This window comes from Astyanax mexicanus, chromosome 7 (genome assembly GCF_023375975.1).
Source record: "Astyanax mexicanus isolate ESR-SI-001 chromosome 7, AstMex3_surface, whole genome shotgun sequence".
NCBI classification, from domain to species: domain Eukaryota; kingdom Metazoa; phylum Chordata; class Actinopteri; order Characiformes; family Acestrorhamphidae; genus Astyanax; species Astyanax mexicanus.
The window spans coordinates 36073444-36096622 of NC_064414.1; the positions used below are offsets into that span (position 1 = coordinate 36073444).

At 37.6% G+C, this 23179-nt stretch overlaps 2 protein-coding genes across 5 annotated transcripts in view; both read right to left on the reverse strand.

The window, feature by feature from the left end:
- Window positions 1-23179, reverse strand: part of eef1a1a (eukaryotic translation elongation factor 1 alpha 1a) — a 48730-nt gene that overhangs the window by 4780 nt on the left and 20771 nt on the right. For 2 of the 3 annotated variants that reach the window (XM_049481008.1, XM_022684689.2), the window contains exon 1: window positions 474-577. The exons of the other annotated variant lie outside the window; for it this stretch is intronic. The gene's annotated coding sequence lies outside the window, so the exon portion shown is untranslated. Of the gene's footprint in view, window positions 1-473; window positions 578-23179 lie in introns of those variants that run through there. 3 annotated transcript variants of the gene reach the window in all.
- slc17a5 (solute carrier family 17 member 5) lies at window positions 1876-19947 on the reverse strand. Of its 2 annotated transcripts, none has more exons than XM_007252223.4 (11): window positions 19796-19947; window positions 17191-17384; window positions 15111-15344; window positions 13705-13792; window positions 13538-13624; window positions 13268-13386; window positions 12810-12971; window positions 11429-11561; window positions 10957-11104; window positions 10742-10832; window positions 1876-3077 (listed from the first exon to the last, which is right to left on the reverse strand). In XM_007252223.4, the coding sequence occupies exons 1-11, from the start codon at window positions 19881-19883 to the stop codon at window positions 2946-2948; spliced, it is 1476 nt and encodes a 491-aa protein (XP_007252285.3). In that variant the 5' UTR covers window positions 19884-19947; the 3' UTR covers window positions 1876-2945. The 2 variants fall into 2 exon arrangements, with proteins under 2 accessions (XP_007252285.3, XP_049336964.1); XM_049481007.1 differs by lacking the exon at window positions 19796-19947 and adding an exon at window positions 19010-19030.

Here is a 23179-nt window from a genome sequence, read left to right on the forward strand (position 1 = left end):
CTGTCGTTTTGCAAAGGTTATGAAATAGCACAGTCTTCTTCTTCAGTGCTGTTTAGACTGGGATGCAGCTCATTTCCATTTTCACTAATGGCTTCTCTTCTGGAAAATTCGAGCAGAGAGATAGCTCAGCTACAGGCGACTGAGACACAGAGATCATTCACATGTCTGGGGGGATTTAACAGCACAATCCCTTCCTCTGCAGCTGCCGCCATATTATCTCTCTCTCTCCCTCATCCCGCAGAATGGATCTAGCACAATGTCACAGCCGAGCATCCGCGCGTTATTTCACATAAACGCACACAGGCGCACTGTTATAAACCCCTAATAACAGATACATAAGAAAATACCGTGCTCTCCTATATACTGTGTGTGTATACTGAATATATATGCGTGTTTGTGTGTTTAGGCACGTTGGTAAGGCTACAGTAATGGCTGTGTGTGTATGTGTTGAGTAATGGTGTACTGTAACTTACCTGTGCTGCTGACGCTCTTGTTGCTGCTTCTGCTGCTGCTAAGAGTCGCGCGCGGTGTTGGGAGAAACGGGGGCGCGCGCGCGGTGCTTATATTGCGCACTAGAGCGGCTGCGCAGTAGAGCTGCAAAACACGCAGCAGCACCACCAACATAACTACATCACTGACACCAGCAGGGACAAACACCGAGCTGCTAGAGCTGTCTTCTGCCTTCTGCTATGCTCTTTAGCCTTTCTTTTAGCAAATAAGCAAAAATAAATGTGATTTTATATTAGGCTAATGTAAAAAAAAAAAAAAAAAAACACGTGTGTTTAAATACTAGTGCATCTCCAAAAAAACAATTATCATTACACATTTGACTTTACTTCAGTATTTCCGTTCAAAATGTGAAACTCGTATAAAGCTCTGGAAAAAATAAGAGACCATTTTAAAAATGATCAGTTTCTTTGATTTTACCAAATCTGGAATATAAGTAATTGGAATGGATGATCACAAACCATCAAACCAAGCTAAACTGCTTAACCACTAAACTGCTTCACCAGGAGTGGCATAAAGTTATCCAAAAGCAGTGTGTAAGACTGGTGGAGGAGAACATGTCAAGATGCATAACAACTGTGATTAAAACCAGGGTTATTCCACCAAATATTGATTTCTAAACTTTTTAAACTTAATGAATATGAACTTGTTTTCTTTGCATTATTTGAAGTCTGAAAGCTCTGCATATTTTTTTGTTATTTCAGCCATTTCTCATTTTCTGCAAATAAATGCTCTAAACGACAACGTTTTAAAATTTAAATTATGCTAATTTTACACATTTATCAATAGCAAAATCTGAGAAACTGATTCAGAAACTGAATGGTCTCTTTATTTTTTCCAGAGCTGTATATTATATAGGCGTTTTACACACAGAGTGATCTATTTTAAGCGTTTATTTCTCTTATTGTTAATTAAAATTATGCATGATACAATACGGCACACCCCAAGTAAAGACTGTGATGATATGTATACATTGTTGGCATGTGTGAAGCAGGTACGGTTGCAAACTGATGTTGCAGCTGGGCCTGTAATCATGCACACTTGTTGGTTGTGGATCAACAGTGGCTGGGTATAATGCAGCATTAATGGCAAGCAGTTTGTAAAAATGTTTTGAGTGCATTATCAGAAGTCTCTCACCAGGAGGTACACTACCCAAAAGTCTTTATATAGTACAGTCTTAAGAAAAGTGTCTAACAGACAGATATATGATGGTTACAGGTGTGGTCTGAGACTTAACTAAGTGCCAAGGGCCCTAACTTGGGGTGCTTGTCAGTGAGTTTCTGATTTATAGCCACAGAGACACAAAGATGAATCTATATATAATTAATGCTTTCTATTACAGCGCAAGGTTGAACAAATGAAAACACATTGTGCATGATCATTGAATTCCTTTTAATTTCTGTGACTAATCATTTTCAGGATCAAGAGGGGGAACAGGCAGTAGATTAGACTGCTTAATTTGGACATATGGCTTAGATTTTGTTTCACTGCAAAATCTCACCTTACATATTCCTGAGTTTTCATTTATACAAATTAAAGAACAATGTACTGTAGAGATAAAAATACAAAAATAATGTAAATCATAAACAAAAAGAATGAACCCGCATTATAGTAACAAATAACAAAATGTAAACAGTTGTACACATAAAGCAGCTTTTTATATTCTACTACATGTTTTCCTGTATTATCTAGACCATAAAAATTAAGAGGGGATACAATATGAGTTTAAGGCACAAAGAAAAGAAAAAAAGAACAATAAGGCCCTTATTTCATCTTAGTTTAAATACAAGTGAATAACAATCATCTTATGACATGTATCCCAGTGTATTCTTTACAAGAAGTCCCAGAAGAGAAAAGTTTTAAATGTGACAATACACTTTGCTACATTTTATAACAGAATGGCTGTAATGTTACCAAAGTCAAAGAAATGAGGAGGTAAAAAAGGAATGACTCATTACTTTGCTTTCTATCAATCATATTTAGATCATTTTAATCAGTCATTAAATCATTTAACAGAGGAATGTTCTTTACGTGTGCATGAATTACCATTTAGTGAATAAAATAACTTTTTTTTCCCCCCCAAGAGTCATGGAGAAATCTCACTTCCCTTTTCCTGAGAAACATTAGTGACTCCAGCTTGCCTGCAGCACAGTGACTTCATGTCCTCAGAGGGGTAAATCAAGGGTGAGCATTTGTATATATGTATGGTATTCTCTGGAATACCTTAATATTCTCACTTTAATCCATTGATATTTTTTAAGGCGGCTAAGCTTGATAGCTGGTTAGTATTCTGACTTTAAATGATTTAAAAGTCAAAGTCAAAAACAGTAGAGGTTTACTGACATTTCATCAGTAGTGCTGGAGTCCTCATACAGAATTGTCTTCACTTTTCCACCGATGCTGTTAGTCTGTGTCCCTTTACTTTATTGAAAAGTTTTTCATTGTATGTGCACTCTGTTGACTGCCCAGGGCTGTACAGTACCTTTTCCAAACACTGTGTAAAAGACTGCACCAAACAGATTGATCCCAGCTGAAATGTAGAAAACTGTCTGCCACTCTGCAATTGTGTTCTAAAAAAAAATAGAAGACATAGAACATTACACAACCTAAACTACAACTGTACAAAAGACAGTATTTATTATTTTACAGCAAATCAGTTGAATGCTTTTTTTATATCTGATCTTGTTTAAGCTGCTGAGTTTATCCTGCTTTTGTTGGAGTAACTGTCTCTACTGTCTGGGAAAGATTTCTACTAGATTTTGGAACATGGCCTTGACCCATGATTTGATTCATTCAGCAACAAGAGTGGTTTTGAGGTCACAGTGTTTGATGGTCAATGTCCCACCACATCCAACTCATCCTAAAATTACTGGATGGACCACCATAATTTCAGAGAACAAAGTATCTATAATCCATAGCTCAATTCTGCAAGGCTTTATACCCCTCTAGCCCCCATCTGGGAAGAGGCATAATGACAATAGGTTCATGTTTATCTGTTCCACAGAGTCCTAGTCTATTGGCAATATGTCTATTCAGTGACTTCATTTGTGGGCTAGAAGGGTATGAAGTCTTCCAGAATTGAGCTATGGATCAGTAGAACTGTGTTCTTTAAAAATATGGAGGTCAATCTAGTACCGTATTTTTCGCACTATATGGCGTACTATCAATAAATGTCTATTTTTTGGTCTATTATTATACATAAGGCACACTGGATAATAAGGCACATTATGCGACACTAGTAAGGAACAAGGGTGTCGCCGCAGTCAACGCTGGGTGGTGAGACCTGTAAAGCTAAGCTGAGTAAACAAGTAATTCTTAAAAAAAAAAAACATTTTTAAAGTGAAATAAATACTGGATTTAAATCTACACATTCGGGGGGGCGCTGCTGAGCATTGATGGAGTAGGACGTGAGTTTTAAAGCTCCTGCCGATTTGATTTAAATGTTATTTTTCTGCGCTTTTTTTGGTTATATATTTAGTCCTACCTTACTTCACAGTACAAGTGTTGCATAGTCTAACTCTGGACTGCGTAAAATGTCTGGAAAGAACTCTAAAACTCGCAATACTATTCAGACACAACTGCGGCCTGGTCCAAACACCGCGACCACGTCCTCGAGTGAACCGCTGGCTCCTGCAGAGGCGGTCTCGCCGCGCGCTAGCCCTGACATCACCGCTCTCAAGCTCGACCTGCTGGCCTCGCTAAGGAAAGATATCGCTGATATCTTCAAAAAGGAACTTCAAGACACTCTCGGGGAAGCTCTCTCTACTATCAAGCTCGACCTGCAAGCGGTGAGGTCTCAGCTGGCGAACGATAAGGCTGCTACTGATGCTACCTTGTCCAAGCTAAAAGGTACGGTCGTAGAGATTGAGCATGCACTTACCGAGTGTTCCGACGATATCACCGAGATGAAAACCACAATCGAGTGCCTCACAGCTACCGTAGCCAAGCTGGAAAATAAATGTGAGGACCTGGAGTCCAGATCCCGGCGTAATAACGTTAGGATAGTGGGAGTACCCGAGGGTCCTGACACCTGCACCACTGCTGCTGTAGCCGCCTTACTGAAGGAAGCGTTCGGTCTGGTTAAGGAGCCGCTTTTGGACCGGTCACACCGGACTCTCCAACCCAAACCCAACCCCGGCGATCGTCCACGCGCCATTGTCTGCAGATTTCATTATTATGGTGATTGTGTTGACATTTTACGCCGCGCTAGAGAGCTCCGACAGATAAAAATCAGGGACATGGCCATCTCAGTCTTTCCTGACCACACTGCTAAGATAGCTCGGGCTCGGGCTGCATTCAATGAGGTCAGGCGCCAACTCCGCGGTATTGTTGGTGCTCGGTATGGTCTGATTCATCCAGCGCGCCTTCGCATCACATACAACGGTGTTGAGAAGGACTTTGTTTCAGCGGCGGAGGCCAGCGACTACGTCAAGACCCTGATTCCTGGGTGAATTTGTATTTTTTTTTTTTTTCTTCAGATTTGTGGCCTGTTATCGCATGACGGTTATATAGTTTAACGTTAAATATATTCACCTATGCTGTTAAGTGGTCTTTTGGCTTGCTGCACTAATTAGGCTATTATTATTATTATTATTATTATTATTATTATTATTATTTATTGTTGGTGCATAGCAGGTAATTTCATTCCGTCTACTAGATACTACATTGATGTAATAAGACCATATCATATTTTGTAGTTTGTGTGCTTCAGATCAGCTCTACTTTACTTAATACTTTCTGCAGCCATAAGCACCAGACTTAAGGCCAGCTGTGATTTGTTCATTTGTGTCCTACTATATTCATCTGATTTTTTGTCAACGTTTGATTTAGGCGGTCACCTTTGTTGTCTGTTGGAATGTTCATCGAAAGTTAAAACAATCATTTGTATTGCGAGTGGAACGCATTTATTTTGCGCATATTGTTGAATGGTGTTTCAATCGGCGGGAGTTTTTCTTTTTTTTTATTCTCTTCGTTTTTCTTCGTTCTCGTTTTCTCTCCAGCGTTGCTTCACGTACTCTCCGGGTTGTTCAGCATTACAGTTGACAACTTTGAGTTATTGTGGGGGAACACTGTCTCCTTTGTTCAGGGGTTATATGGGGACTTCTGGTGTATTTGTGTTTGGGGGTACTTTGTGGGGAGGGTATCCTGCTTCAGCTCTTTATAACCATTTGCATTTTTTGTTGCATGTAAATAAATGGTTAATGGTAAAATAGATCCCAACACTGCTGGGACAAGCACACCTCTCAGATTCATTAGCTGGAATATCAGAGGAATGGGTAATCCTGTTAAGAGGTCTAGGGTATTTGCACACTTGAAACGCTTAAATTCTGATTTAGTATTTTTACAGGAGACCCACCTTCGAAATAAAGATCACAGTAGGTTAAATTGCTCTTGGGTGGGTCAAATCTTTCACTCAAATTTTAATTCAAAAGCTAGAGGAGTCGCCATTCTAATCAACAAAAAAGTTCAGTTCTCATGTACCAATGTTATTTCTGATAGGAATGGCAGATTTCTAATAGTTGCTGGTACTCTGATGCGAGAAAAAGTTGTTTTGGTGAATGTTTATGCCCCAAATTTTGATGATGTTGAATTTGCTAACAGATTGCTGAGTAACATTCCCTTTTTGAACACTCATTTGCTGATTCTCGGAGGGGATCTAAATTGTGTTTTCGACCCAAGTTTGGATCGGTCTAATCCTCGTAATTTAACTCAATCTGCTATGTCTACAACATTCGCTGATTTCATGAATCAAAATGGTCTTGTTGATCCATGGAGATATCGTAATCCTTCTGTCAAAAAATTTTCTTTCTTTTCCCAGGTGCACTGTTCATATTCTAGGATTGACTACTTTTTTATTGATAGTGCACTTAATTCTTTTGTAATTTCTTCCGATTATTTAGGCATCGTAATATCCGATCATTCACCTTTACTATTGGATATTAAATTTTCCACCCACAAAAGTAGCCCTCCACTTTGGAGATTTAACCCACTTCTTTTGGCAGACAAAGAATTTTGCAAAATCATTTCTAATTCTATTGACGATTTTTTGTTCTTTAATCAAAATGATTCCTCTTCTTATTCATTACTTTGGGAGACACTTAAATGCTACCTGAGAGGTCAAATTATTTCTTATTCGGCTTTTTCTAGCAAAATGATTAATAGCAGGCTAAATGAACTCACAATAGAGATTAGTAGCCTTGATCAGAGATATGCACTGAACCCTTCTCCAGAATTGCTTAAACGCCGTCTTGATTTGCAAGCAGAATTCGATCTCATGTCAACAAAAGATGCAGAGAGTTTAATACTACGGAGCCGTGGAACATATTATGAACATGGTGACAAGGCTAGTCGTTTACTGGCACATCAGTTAAGACGACAAGCTGCTTCCCGTTTGATACCCAGTATTACAAATACTCATGACATTATTACTACAGATCCTTTGGAAATCAATTCTATTTTTAAGTCTTTCTACTCTAAATTATACAAATCTGAATTTCCTACAGACGTCACTAAAATGAACAATTTTCTTGAGAACCTTGCAAATCCTGTCATTAGTACTAGTACTGCTATGCAGCTGGACTCCCCACTCACCCTTGAAGAAGTATCAAATGCAATTAAAGCTATGCAATCCAATAAAACTCCAGGCCCTGACGGGTTTCCGATTGAATTTTTCAAAAAGTTTATAGGTAAATTGGCTCCACTTCTTTTATCTGTATTCAATGAATCCTTAGAAAGCGGTTCACTACCACAAACCATGACACAAGCTACTATCGCACTTCTTCTCAAAAAGGACAAAGATCCAACCTCCTGTGGCTCCTATAGACCGCTTTCGCTGCTTAATGTTGATGTAAAGGTGTTGGCTAAAGTAATTGCATCCCGTTTAGAGGATGTGCTTCCTCATATTATATCCGAAGAGCAAAATGGTTTTATAAAGGGTCGTCAACTATTTTTTAATACCCGTACACTTTTTAATATAATTTACTCAAAACATCAAACGGAACTTCCTGAACTTGTGATTTCTTTAGACGCTGAAAAGGCATTCGACAGGGTTGAGTGGGAGTACTTGTTTGCAGTCTTACAGAAATTCGGATTTGGTGATAAATTTATTTCTTGGATTCGCCTCCTTTATTCATCCCCTAAGGCCAGTGTCCACACTAATGACATTTATTCAGATTATTTTACCCTTGGACGTGGATGTCGCCAGGGTTGCCCTTTATCACCTTTGCTTTTTGCCATCGCAATTGAGCCTCTGTCTATAACATTAAGATCTTCCTCTTTATTCAAAGGAATCATTCGTAATGGTGTTGAATATAAATTATCGCTGTATGCAGACGATTTGCTGCTGTATATAACTGATCCTACAGTTTCCATCCCTGCTGTTTTAAGTATTCTGGAGAACTTCAGCACTTTTTCAGGTTACAAACAAAATTTGGGGAAAAGTGAATGTTTTCCCATTAACATTTCAGCATGTCATCTTCAACAGGCAGATTTACCCTTTCAGTTTAGTCCATCTGGTTTTAAATACCTAGGTATTAACGTGACTCGTTCTTTGTCTAGCCTTGCATCTGCTAATTTCACTCCCCTTATTTCAAAGGTTACAGCTGATATTCAAAGATGGGGTAACCTTCCCTTATCATTAATCGGTAAGATCAATGTTGTTAAAATGAATATTCTACCAAAATTTCTATTTTTATTTCAGTCAATTCCTCTTTTTCTGCCGAAACATTTTTTTGATTCACTAGATAAGATAGTTTGCTCTTTTATTTGGGATGGGAGACCACCTAGGGTTCGCAAAAAATTATTGCAGAGATGTAGACTTAGTGGAGGACTTGCATTACCTAATTTTTTAAATTATTATTGGGCTGCCCACATACATAAACTTTGTTATTGGTTAAAATCTCCTGGATCTTCCTGGTGCAAATTTGAGCTATCATCTTTGAGAGGATCTTCTGCTTCTGCTCTACTTTATACCTCTTTGCCTACAAAACCCTCTCTATATACGGATAACCAAGTGGTTCTCAACACACTCAAAATTTGGTATCAATTTAGACGGCACTTCAAATTTGTAGCTGTATCTCCATTGGGTCCTTTAAGTAACAATCATTTGTTTCCACCATCACTCTCCGACTCAACATTTTTAGTGTGGCATGAAAAGGGCATTACACAATTTAAACATTTATATGTAGACTGTGTTTTTGATAGTTTTGCTAATTTATCATCTCGCTATGGCCTCCCTGTTACTCATCTGTTTCGCTATTTTCAAACTCGAAATTTTGTGGCTAAGAGTTTTTCTAATTTCCCCAATTTGCCTGCAGAACAAAGGTGGGAAACAATGCTTTCCTTTGTTCCTGATAATAAAGGAATTATTTCAATGTTGTATGACACTATCTTGGCATTTGGTAACGACTCAAATGATAAACTTAGGTGTACATGGGAAAGGGAATTGGGAATACAAATACACGAGGAGTTCTGGGAACAGGCCATAGAGAGCATAAGATCTATAACATCCTGTGCTCGTCTTGGACTTATTCAATTTAAGGTCTTATACAGGGTGCATTTTTCTAAGTCCAGGCTATCTAAATTGTATTCAGAAGTGGAAGACAAATGTGATAAATGCCATGGCTCCCCTTGTCACCTAAGCCACATGTTTTTTCTCTGTCCAGATCTAAAAGCTTTCTGGGAGGGTTATTTCACTATTATGTCTACCGTTCTTGGGGTAACTCTCCAACCTTGCCCTCTGATTGCTATATTTGGGATTCCTGACCCTTCACTTACACTTAACTCTACACAAGTGGACATTATAGCTTTCACTTCCTTGTTAGCAAGACGTTCCTTATTGTTGCATTGGAAATCTGTAAAATATCCTTCTATTTCCCAATGGCTCAAGGATCTCATGTTTTTTCTAAAACTTGAGAAAATTAAATACACATTGAGAGGATGCAAGAACAATTTTTTTCATAAATGGCAGTCCTTCATTTCCTTTTTCACTAGTTTAGAGGTACTACCCAATTAAAGGTGTGCTTGTTTTCTTTTTTTTTTTTTTTTATGTATGTGCATGTATTTATATGTATATATACATTTCATAAATAACCTGTATTATGTGGGTTGGTTGTGCTGAGCTGAGTGGGGGGAGAGGGGGGTGGAGTGGGGGGGAGTTGGTGTTTGGTGTGGGATGCTGCTTATTGTATACTTCTCAATATTTTGTAATTTGTCCTTTAATTTCTTGTTTTCTTTAAAAAAAAAAGAGAGAAGTGAAGTTATTTGTTTTTTTTTTACCCACAATTTTTGTTTGTGTGGTATGTGGTAAAAAAAAAAAAAAGGAAAAGGAAACACTGTATTTTTGTAATTGAATCTATTATATTATATTTTCCCCAATAAAGTATTGAAACAAAAAAAAATCTACACATTCCATCCTGAAAACTGTTTATTTACAGTAACCTTAGATTTGCACCAAGGCTAGCCACGGTTAGTGGCAAATGCTGCCCGATAGCGCTACACTAAGAAACCCTGGGTGTTCTGGTAAGCCTGGGCGATATTAGCTAACATGATTAGCAGGTAATGCTGCTCCAGCAGTGCTAGCCATTGTTAGCAGCAGGCTACAGGTAGATAATGTGCTATGGAATGCTGGAGAAACTGAAACTCCTGTATAACGCCACATTTAAGCTGTACTTAAGATATTTTTTGGGAAAATTAAAGGATTTCAAGTGTGCCTTGTACTTTGAAAAATATGGTAATATGGGAATGTCCCTATCTGCTGTGTTTTGCTGCTGTCTAGCATTTTGCTACATTAAAACAGCAGCAGATTGGGGAGTTAAATAAAAAAAATAGCATACCTACATTCCACAATCCTATTTAACTAACCTCAAACATCAAGTTTCCAAAGGCTGCATCTTATAAACTTTTGTTTATTAGCAAGATTTACTAATTTTAGCACATTATAGCATCTCTGGTTAACAGTGAAACCTGCTAAACCAGTGTTTATAATTTCTGGTACTGGAGGCACCCTGCCCTGCACATTTATTGCTTTTTCTTCTCCCAACACACCTGATTCAATTTAATTAGGATCGTTAATGTGATAAAACAAAAAACAGGGTGCTCTCAGGATCAGGCTTGCATGCTTAGAGTTTGTTGAATTTTAAACCATCACAAAGGTAACACATGACTGTCTGAGCTAGATAATAAGCACAGCTAGATAATGACATTTGGAGGACTATGGCAAGGAAAAGAGACTTACAGATTTGGTCAGCGATCTTGCAATCACAGGACCAATCATGCCCGGCACGGTCGCAAACGAGTTTGTGATTCCAAGCAAAATTCCAGCATATCTGAAAAATAAAGTACTGTTAAAAATCTAAGCCCATATTTATACAAGTTAAAATAGAAAAGTCCAGTAGTTAAACATTACTTCTCAATACACAATACAGAAATGTTTTGAGACAATAAACTTACGATGGAGCAATGTCTAGATGGTTGATGTTAAACCCGGATGCTGATAAGCCTCCCAGAGATGAGGAGATGGTGAGGAAAGCAACAGCAAGGACGTAATTACAATTAGTGTATCCTGCTGCCACCAGAAACACAGCTGGACCCACCATACCTTAACACACACACACATTTTTGTGATCAAGAATGACTCCAGTTTTCACTACACAGTTACTGCAATAGCAACAGTAATATCAAAACATTTTTATGTCCATAATCTATTATACCTAGTAGAACACCTAGTATAATCATTTTAATTAATAGCAGTACATATTAAAATGTTGCACACATTGGAACTGCATTCTTGTATATGATTTGAATTGAATTGAATGTATTAACAAGAAGGGTCAGAAATTTATTATAGGTGGCTATTCAAGTAAATGCCTGATTATTTAGTATAATATTAAAACCTATAAAAGTGCAGGCTATAATTCCTCACCTATGATAGTGAAGGACTTGCGCACGATCACAGTGCGATAGAAGCAGGTCTCCCTCAGGTAGTCTGCCAGCTGGCCTCCTCCCATAGCCAGTAACCAGCAGCCCAAGTAGGGCAGAGCAGAGAGCATCCCATTCTGTAACATCACAGATCACATTAACATACTTTAAGACCATCCAAACTACTGTATTTTTCACACTATAAGGTGCACTGGATTATAAAGCGCTCTATCAATAAACGTCTATTTTTTAGGTCTGTTTTCATACATAAGGCGCACCAAATTATAAAGTGCATTTTATGCGACACTAGTAACTAGTAGTAGGAACAGGGTGTCGCCATGTTTTCCTTCTAAATTCAAGATCATCTAAGTTAAATTAACAAAATTGTAATTCTTAAAAAATAAATTTTTAGACAAGTCAAATTAGTGCTGGATGTAGATATACACAGATTTCTCTCCTGAAAACTGTTTATTTGGGTGAGTAAAGTGCTTCTGTTTATTTACCGTAAGCCTAGAATTACACATTTCCACTAAGGCTGGAGCACCAGCATTAGTGGCTAACCGTTAACGGTTAGCAGCTTATGCCATCTGACAACGCTACACTAAGGAACCCTGAGTGTTCCGGTAAACCAGGGCGATATCAGCTAGCAGTTCATCCCACTGTGCTTGTTTTAACAACATGGTAAATGTGCAGGCTACAGTTCGATATGCTCGCCTCTAAACAGCAAAAGAGCTAGCGCTGTGGTTTGTGACTTATGCTAATGCTGCTCCAGCAGTGCTATCTGGGGTTAGCAGCAGGATACGCTTTGCGTGGTTAGCAGCTAATGCTAATACTGCTGGAGGACTAAATTGAAACTCCTGTAAAATGCTGTACTTCAGCAAAGAGGCTTGTTTTATTGCTACTTACAATCAGACTGGTACAATTCATACACAAGGCGCACCAGATTATAAGGTGCTCTTATGATTTTTGGGAAAATTAAAGGACTTTATGTAGGGTGACCAAACGTCCGTATTTCCTGGGACATGTCTGTATTTTACGTCCTGTCCCGGGCGTCCCGGGTTTTTTCAAAAAGTGAGGAAATGTCCTGGTTTTTAAATTACCTTCATTGGACCAGAGAGCAGTAGTGCAGCGTGACTTCTCAGTGTGGTGCCCTCCCTCCCGGTGCAGTTTCACATTAAGAGCACACACACACACAACGCTTCCCCCCCCCCCCCCCGCCTACCTGCCTATCAGGTGTCCTGGTTTACCCAAATGAAAATATGGTCACCCTACTTTATGTGCGTCTCATAGTGCAAAAAATACAGTAAATAAGCACTGATGATTAGAGAATTAGATATTATAATTCCCCTAATACATGAAGGAGCCTCTAAATATTTTGCACGAACCTGCTTAATGCTGAAGCCCAATATGTCATTCATGTAGGTGGGCAAGAGAGTGAGCAAGGTGTAAAATGTCCAGTTGTACGAGAAATGTGCAACAACGATGGCCCATAAAGGTACAGATGTTAGGATGGACATCCATGGTATGTGGTCAGAAGTTGGGGAGAGCTATGGATGAAAGAAAAAAAAATGCATAGTTGTGTATTAGTTTTAGGTCGACTTTTTAATTATCCTACATCTTTTAATTCACATTATAGCAGAGAACACATGCAGTGTGTTTACTGAGTGTTAACCAATGATACTAACTGGTATTGTGTTGTGCTTGCCAAACAGGAAACTGTACCCCAGTCTGCGGCGTGGTGGGTAGCAGTGTCACCCATCACACCACACAACTGCAAGACTGTTTGATCTCCCCAGTGAGCAACAATGAAAATTAAATATTTGACACACAAATATTTGGCTACCTCGTTTTTTAAAGAAGATGTGATGTACGTCTTCTCAGTGTCTGATATTCGCCTATGTGAGCTTGGATTGCTACTGACCAGAAAAGCCCACAAGACAAACCATAGAAGTCCAACAGCCCCTGCAAAAAATAAATTAATAAATTAAAAAGAATTGAACAGAATCAGAAAACACGCGTGCGCACACACACACACACACACACACAAAACAAATTCATGCAGTCTGACTTTTAACACACATGAGATGAAGAGAAAGATAAAGCATTGTCATACCAAAAATGTAGAAAACATATGTCCAGTCCAAATAAAAGCATATCTGTCCAGACAAGGGGAGAGCTACCACAGTGCCAAGCTGGGCACCTAAAAGAGAATTCAGTCTTGTTTAGAAAATGTGTTTAAAGGTAAAATAAAAAGTGAAAAAGTTGTAATTCGGGTTCTACCTGCGTAAGAGATTGTGAGAAGCCGACTTCTCTCCAGTGGTGGGGCCCACGATGCCCACATAGCATGCATAGCAGGAAACGTCACACCCTGACAAACCACAAAACGGGTCAATATTAACTGAAAACAGGGTCAATGTTTATCCATTTCTCTTCCGCTCTCTTGCTCCTTTTTGTACTACTTTTCATATCTCTGGCCCACAAAAACTATTAGAAATTTGTCATTCCTAAAAATGTCAACTGGAATGTCAGGCCAAGCTGTTTTTTTTTATATTCTCATATTTCCTTGTTATATTCTTTTAAAAGGTATATTCCTATTTACACAGTTTCTTTTTTTATCTTCTTTTTCAGGTTTGCATGAAAAACACCTTTATACGTTTTAAAGTCTATTAATAAATGCAATCTTACTAAAACACCTGACCTTTAAGTACCGCTGTTCTGAATCAGTGCTTATTCATAAACGAAGTGAATGTTTACTAAATAAATGACAAATAAATACAATGTAAAAAGTTGCATAAATTAGTAATGCACTAAAATGAAAAAGAAAAAAAATTACATTAAACATTTGACAGGTGAATACCTAACTTATTTTTTCCACAGGTTTATATTAATTTTGGCACTTTTTCATCATTGAATAAACTCCATCATCCACCACTTATCCAAAATGAGGTCAGTAAAATAATTTGAACATATTTGTCTTGCTTTTTATAGACAAAGAAAACCTACAATAAAAAAAAAACTACAATAAAAAAGGTATATTGAACACTTACATATACCAACAAAACATTACACTGCTGTAGAGGTAAATATAGTCATACATTCACTAAATGCTAAGGCTAAGTTAGCTAGCTACCTACTTCAGCTAACATTATTTTCCTAGCCCTGTAAAGCTCATATCTTTGATCTGGAACAGTCTATGAAGAGGTAGTAAACTGATATGAGTATATAAGTGCTATATAAGTGACTGTCACCATTTTATTAAATTTGAAAGTAGATTAGCCTAAAAACGAACTTAAACCAGCTGTTTATTGGCTCCATGCCAGCTCTATTATATACAGACAGTAGTAAAAACAATACAATATAGTTCAGTATAAATTATTTAACCAAATATTTGGTGAATCCATATGGAGAATCATTCATATGCATTACAAGTGAAATAAAATACTAACATTGTAGTGATGTAACAACATTTATTAAGCATTCTGCTATTTTGGAACTGAATAAATATATGCCAAATATAGCAACTATTTGATGATCATTTTAAAAGTACTTATTTGCAAATTATGATGATAAAATATACCACTCTACAGGAGGACTACCCATTAGCCTACATTAGATTATTAGCTAATACCCGTGTACTCACTCAATAATACACTCACATAAACACACTTCTAGAGAAGTAACCTTACCTCCCCTATGCCTTCCAACACCCTGACTGCAATGAGGTAGCCAGCACCCATGTCTGCAGCCACAGGCGTGAGCAGAGTGAAGATCACAGTTCCCAGGATTCCAAAACCCAGCAGCCACTTGGCACCATACTTGCGTGCCAGGTAACCACCTGGTATCTGAGTGATGATGTAGCCATAAAAGAAAGAGCCCAGGATCCAGCCCTGAGTCTCCGAGTCCCAGTCATACACGCTGGCCTGAGGACGAGAAGTCAAGAGTCAGGTTAAGTGGCTTTTAGAGTCATTCCATTCAAATACGTTCCTCTGGAACTAGGGGTGGGCAATATTATATCTTATACAATATATCGTGACACAGAAATATCATGATATTAAAAATCCATATCGTGATAATAGGGCTGTTCTGTCTTAAAAGTAGTCTCAGTATTATTTACTGTGAAGTTTTAAGTGTATTTATTGTATCATTGTTTTAGTTTATAGTTTTTGTTTGCAGTTTATATGCATGAAAATATTCTGCAATATTGTTTGCTGCATTATATTATTTTATGCTATATTATTTATTTTGCCACATTATGATTATGATTGTTATACTATTATACTATATTCCTGAAATTAATTAATTATTTTTCTTTTTTCCTATATCGCCAAGTATATTGTTATCGCAAAAATACCCTGAAATATTGTGATATTATTTTAGAGCCATATCGACCACCCCTATCTGGAACCATGGTGCAACATGCAACAAACTATACAATACAATATAGACACAACAAGTGCAAATGTGCACCAACTTGTGAAACATAGAACTAGAACACTACAATAAATACAGCAGACATGAGACAATAAACATATAAGACAAGTGCCTGCTGCAGTACAGACACGGTACAATCTAAAAGTGTGTAATGATAATATGGTGCAGAGATATGTAACGTATTGTAACACATAGGTCATACATGATCACCGCAGTTACTGAGGTACAGAAACAAAAAACATATCTTCCTGAGATTAATCTTTATTTAAGTTTACATAGAATTTAAACATCTTTCTTTGCTCTATCTTTCAATATGTAAATGTAAAAATGTTATATATAAAATTTAATATAAAAAAACAATAATAAAAGCATGTCACACTTAAAAAAATTGTAGTAAACAAACATGGAAGATTTGACTTTGTTCAGTCAAAGCAATACAATAAACAAGAGAAAAGCATGTGTCCAAACCAATTTTATCATCCTCTGCAACAATTTTCAGTCATTGTTTTAATCCACAAGGAAGTGAAATGTGTTGAGGCGTTTTTGAAGAAAGGGAAGACATTGACTGACACTAAAAATGACTACCAGGTAAAAAAAAAACTCCTCTCATGTCTCTCTAGATAAAAGTTAAAAATTTGCTCAACACAACCTTTCTGCTCCTCATCATTAAGTTTTTATAACAATACCTTTTTGATTAAGGAATAAAGCACACAGCAGTATCACAGCGTCTTTTATGAACCCAGCCAACAGCTTTCATGCTGTTTTGTAATGTATTTAATGATAAAGAGCATATTATACTGTGCTCATCTGACGGTGGATTTATTCCACTTCCTCAATGTAAATGGTAAGCACTGCTACTGAGTGCTACTTCCACTCATATGCGGAGAAATTTTTTAACTAAACTACAGGTTACAAGAGCATTTATAGACATTTTACACAGTTCTAAAAACCTCTGGACTATTTTTATATTTTAAAACTTAATACAGATAAGTTGCAACCATGTTTTTGTTATGTTTTTAATTGATTTCCGCATTTATCTAATTTTATGGAGCTCTGTACAGAAATGTTAATCTTCTTTCAAAATTGCTAAAAACAAATTGCAAAAAAAAGAAAAATAATAATAATAATAAATAAATCATATATTTGATGTAATGTCACATTTTGGTAATGATAAACATTGGGAAATGCAAATAATATAACAAAAATCTTAAATCATCAAAAGAAAATGTATCGTTTTGTGCCTTTAGAAGTTTCTTATGTTGGATGCCTACTAATCTGAATTTCATAAGAATGACCCACTCAGAGAAATCAAGCCATAATATATAGCATTCTTACCGTGTGGTTGTGTTTGGGCCGTGCAGGACTGTTGTGCCTCGGGCAGACGGAGTCATTGGCACCACTGTTGCTGCTGCTGCTGTTCAGCATGTCCACCATTGCCACACTGAGGTTGACCCTCAGTGCATAAGCCACAAAGAACCCATAACAGGACAGTAAGGCCAAGCCATAGCGTGAAGAGCAGAGTGCTGGAGCTGTAGGAACAAGAGGAGTCATTTCATCCATGATTCATCAGATGCGTTACAATACATACCACCTTACAGAATGAAACACTGGGCAGAAGAATAATAAGCACCCAGGAACATGGTGCAAGTGCCTCTGGGTTATGTACACTAACAGTATGACTAGCAGAGACCACAGACACACCTTAACTAACTGCCATCTCAGTCTTGCAACATCTCTGCAGCACAGTCGACACTTTGCAATGCAAAATAGTCATGTTTATCTTGGCATACGGCTGCCCTGAAGTTTCTACAAAAACTGAGAAAATGTGTATTTAAACAGGGGACAAGAAAAACCTCCTCAGAGCAAAAGCTTTAGGGAAAAAACAGACTAAAAACAGGAACCCATCCTCCTGTGGTCAGCAGTGTCAGCCGACAGTGCAACACAGAGAGATGCAAAGGTTAGCTAAAAGCTAAGTGACTAGAGGATAAAATAATTTTCAATAGTCATTCAGTTAAAGATTACCATACAATGTTCAAGCATGATTCCTAGACAGAATATCTGCTCAACCCTGAGTTACAGACCTCAGCATCTGCAATAACTTGCACCAAAACAAAAGTTTATGCATGAAACCAAAACCAAGCAAAATGAATCAAAAAAAGAACATGCACAATTTTGAAATGTTCATTGAATACTGAACTTTTTTTTTTACATTTTAGCTGGTTGTGGTTTGATCAAATCATCAAGAACTGCAATATTCAGTATAAATTATTTAGTCACTTTTTTAAAATAAAAGTGTTTTTTTTTTCCCCCAGATTGAATAATTCCAGTTGCTGAATATTTGGTGCATCCCTAGTAATCACTACGTCAATAATCCTGAATGTTTTTTAAGCACCAACTAGGTCAATGTAACAATTATCAATTTTCTGGCCATTCGCAAAAAAAAGAAAATTAAGTGTAAAACTTTATTTCAAGCTAACCCGCTCAAATCCTTAGTGCTGAGTTTGCTGTTAGTTAGCATTGAGCTGCAAACTGCATTCCGAGGTTCTGAGGTCAAACAACTTAAGACTGCAGTGAACTACATCCATAATCTACACATAAGTCCTGAACCTACTAATCTAACCAGCACAGCGCCATCCATCTATTAGGAAACCATTAATTCAGCTCTAAAAACAGTTAATTACCATCGCTAGTTATCGGATAGGCCAATCCATCATTTTTATTTTCAAACTAAAAACCCCAGGACAGATAGTATAAATGAACAGATGTATACAAAAATATTTTACGGTATTATTTTAAAAAAAAAACTAAAAAGAATGTTTTTTGTTTTATTTATCCTTTACTGAGTAAACATTTAATTCAAAATATCGTGAAATTCTTTTCATATTTGCAGGTCTGTTACGTATTATTATTATTATTATTATTATTATTATTATAGAGCAACATCCAGAAACCTCTGGCTTTGTTTAATAATGTTTAATACATTGGTATAGTGTTTTTAGAGATCCACAGTATTTACAGCATCTCATACTGATGAATGCAATTAATTAAAATAAATTAAATCACAAAGCATGTAATTTACAATAGCCTGACAGCACTTTTAAAAACCTAACAATCCGAAATGATCTGATCTGCATATTGTGATGTGTTTTCGTACCAAAGTTAAATCTGAAAGGTTCTGATCATCATCCTGCTGAAGCTGCAGAGCTGCGGGACCGCCTGAACATCGCGTGACCCGGTACACTGTAAACCCAGCAGTCCCGCTTCCTGTCCCGTGACAGCGCGCGCCCAGTGTGCCGTACAGGTAGCGGATATAACCGTGTTTAAAGAGCTGATACAGCTGTAAACACTGATACACCAGCAGCTACCGAACAAACAACACTAGCTATTGGAAAATACTAAAATGTGTAACTTTAACATTAGTCCGGGCTTTCAGATATAGGTACAGTGTTTCAGAGTTATCTTTTCTTCTAGTTATGAAAATAGTGTTTTTGTATTAGACAGAATGAAAATATGTGATTTGTATCCAACTATACAACTTGTTTGGTGGGTTTACAAAGTAACTTAACCTAAATAAATAAATCGTTTTTTATTAGAATTAACATAAAACAAAAACAAACAAAGCAGGTAGCAACAGAAAAAAAGCAAAACAAGGAGGCACACTCAGATTTTGGCCTCGGCAGCTGGCGTTATTGTTACAGATACGTAGGTCCAGGTCCACAAAATAAAAATCCAGTCCAAGATTTTCTTCCAGCTGCATGGAAGGCTCTGCTGCAGCCAGCCGCCTTCGAGGCTGGAAAAAATCCTGGGATGGATTTTTAATATCCGGAGCTGAACTACCCATCTCTAACTGCTGTGTTGCTGTGGGCGAACCTCACATACTCCCCTGACTCTCTACTAAAACCTAATGATTAAATGCTAATCAAAACTGCAGTATATTCACCTCGTTTCACCTCCTCCTCATTTTCTCTCCGGTGGAGCAGAGGCTGCTGGTAATCATCCGTTTCTGAGTCTGATCCTGAGGGCTCCATGGTGCAGCTCCTGTCTGTGGAACTGTTTACTCTGCCCTCCGTCGCCTCAAACACCGGCCACACACTGCCGCTCCCTCAGCCTTCAAAATAAAAGTCACACGACTGAACTGCCACATGGGCAAGACCCGGGCCTGTGCACAGCCTGTTTTTTTTTTTTTAAACCAACATTTAAATCATATGCACTTAATGTAAAATAAATAAATAATAAGAATAACAATAACAATAAGAATATACCTAATTTATATTAGTAGTAATTTGTAGTCATCATATTTAATAATAAAAGTTACACTTATTTATGTGGCTGTATGAGTTTTATGACAGGTTAATGTGTTCCATGACAAAACATAATGTAAACACAAAAAAATCATTTTATCACGTTTTACCATCTACCACCTACCTAACCTGATTTTTTGATTTGATTTTATTTCTAGGCATGACAACACCACTAGATGGAGCCATAGTCATCTGAGTTAATCTGATCCTACAAAACATTAAATTAAATAAATAAGTATAAGTGGCAGTCAAAAGTTTGGACACAACCCTTCTTTTTATATATATATTTTTCTACATTGTAGATCATTACTAAATAAATCAAAACTACGAAGGAATGCGTATCCAATTATGAAGTAAACAGAAAGGTGTTAAACAAGCCAAACATGTTCTGTACTTTAGATTCTTCAAAGTAGCATCTCTTGGCATTATGCTCTCAATCTGCTTCGTGATGTAGAGCCTGGAATGTTCTCTAACTGTTATTAACGGATTTTCCTTCACTTTGAGTCCCAAAACACCTGGGTTGGGTTTTTATATCACTCCAGGTGTGTCTTTATAGTTGTAGTCTTTAATATTTAGCTACAATGTAAACAATATAAATTAAGAACAAGTATTAATTAGAATGTGTGTCCGAGCTTTTGACTGGTACTATACACACATTCTTACATACTATCAGATACAATGATAGAGATTCTGTGGAAGACAAGTTTGTATGTGAGCAAGGTTGAGTTTAAAAGTAATTTATGGTTACTGTTTGTGAAAACGTGATGTTCTATTCATTTTAACAAACACAATAGAAACAAATAAAGGTTTACTAAACCCATTCTCTTTGTCTGGCTTTGACTGTAATTACCCCCCAAAGCTGCCCTGGGGGTAGATTTGGTTTTGTCAGAGATAAATGACAATAATAGTGCTTTGAAAAAAAGTCACATAATGAGAACTCCATTTTATATAAGCCTTTGTTTTCTTCATCCATCTTTCTAGAAAAAAATCTGTTATACACTTTTGATTTCAATTATGTGAATGTTGAACAATTATGAACAACAATACACAAACATTTACTCTAACAACTCTAAAACTGTAGGCCTGAATGCAGAAATAAATGCATATATAACACTGTCCACAAAAAAAAAACAAAAAAAAAACATAAAATAACTTAGGTATGTATGTAAATGTAATAAACACTTACTTTTGCTATATTTCTTCAGGGTTGAAAATTAACCTGCTTCCATTCCATTCTGGTGAGAGCAAAAACTGAATAAAACTTTATTTTAGTAGTTCAGCATCCGCTTCAGTCTGAAGGTTAGATTGGGCCCAAAAAATTCGACCCCACCCAGCCCGAGCCCGTTCTGCCCGAGACCGACCCAACCCGAACCATAAACTGTCATTATGAGCCCGAGCCCGACCCGCCCCATAAACTGGCTGTTTTCAGGCTGTTTGAATGAGCGAAATATGATCAGAATTATGTTAATTAACACTGAAACATAGAAGCATAGAACTATTATTTAATTAAAATGATTTTTAAGAACAGCTACACGCAGTGCTGAAAGTCAAACGCTGAGGAGTTCACGTGCGAGAGAGAGAGAGAGAGAGAGAGAGAGAGAGAGAGAGAGATAGAGAGAGAGAGCGATACAGAGAGAGAGACACAAACAGAGAGAGAAAGAGAGAGAGACATTTGCGTGTTCTGGTGTATGAGCTACTCACAGGTAAAGGTAACTAACACCGCGGACCGCGAGGTGCCGCCGCGCTGCCGCTGTTGTGCCGAATCCGACTCTCGCTTTGCGGACAGAATCGGCACAACACAGAAAATAGTCTGAGATGTAGGCATCTGTTTTTTTATTATATATATATATATATATATATATATATATATACAGTTGTGGTCAAAAGTTTACATACACTTGTAAAAAAACATAATGTTATGGCTGTCTTGAGTTTTCAATAAGTTCTACAACTCTTATTTTTCTGTGATAGAGTGATCGGAACACATACATGTTTGTCACAAAAAACAGTCATAAAATTTGGTTCTTTCATAAATTTATTATGGGTCTGCTGAAAATGTCACCAAATCTGCTGGGTCAAAAATATACATACAGCAACAAAATTTGTCAATTTTGGTGATGTAGCGAGTTGTGTCAATCAAATTAGCTTCATGTCATGGCCTCTTCACTTCTTGTAAGTGATTCTGATTGACTACAGCTGTTGACTTCTCATGAGCCCATTTAAATAGGGCTCATTTGACCCAGTGATTAGACTCAGCTACAAAAGCTACAATGGGAAAGTCAAAGGAACTCAGTGTGGATCTGAAAAAGCGAATTATTGACTTGAACAAGTCAGGGAAGTCACTTGGAGCCATTTCAAAGCAGCTACAGGTCCCAAGAGCAACTGTGCAGACAATTATATGCAAGTATAAAGTGCATGGAACAGTTGTGTCACTGCCACGATCAGGAAGAAAACGCAAGCTATCACATGCTGCCGAGAGGAGATTGGTCAGGATGGTCAAGAGTCAACCAAGAATCACCAAGAAGCAGGTCTGCAAGGATTTGGAAGCTGATGGAACACAGGTGTCAGTCTCCACAGTCAAGCGTGTTTTACATCGCCATGGACTGAGAGGCTGCCGTGCAAGAAAGAAGCCCTTGCTCCAGAAAAGGCACCTTAAGACTCGGCTGAAGTTTGCTGCTGATCACATGGACAAAGATAAAACCTTCTGGAGGAAAGTTCTCTGGTCAGACGAAACAAAAATTGAGCTGTTTGGCCACAACACCCAGCAATATGTTTGGAGGAGAAAAGGTGAGGCCTTTAATCCCAGGAACACCATGCCTACTGTCAAGCATGGTGGTGGTAGTATTATGCTCTGGGGATGTTTTGCTGCCAGTGGAACTGGTTCTTTGCAGAAAGTAAATGGGATAATGAAGAAGGAGGATTACCTCCAAATTCTGCAGGAAAACTTAAAACCATCAGCCCGAAGGTTGGGTCTTGGGCGCAGTTGGGTGTTCCAACAAGACAATGACCCAAAACACACATCA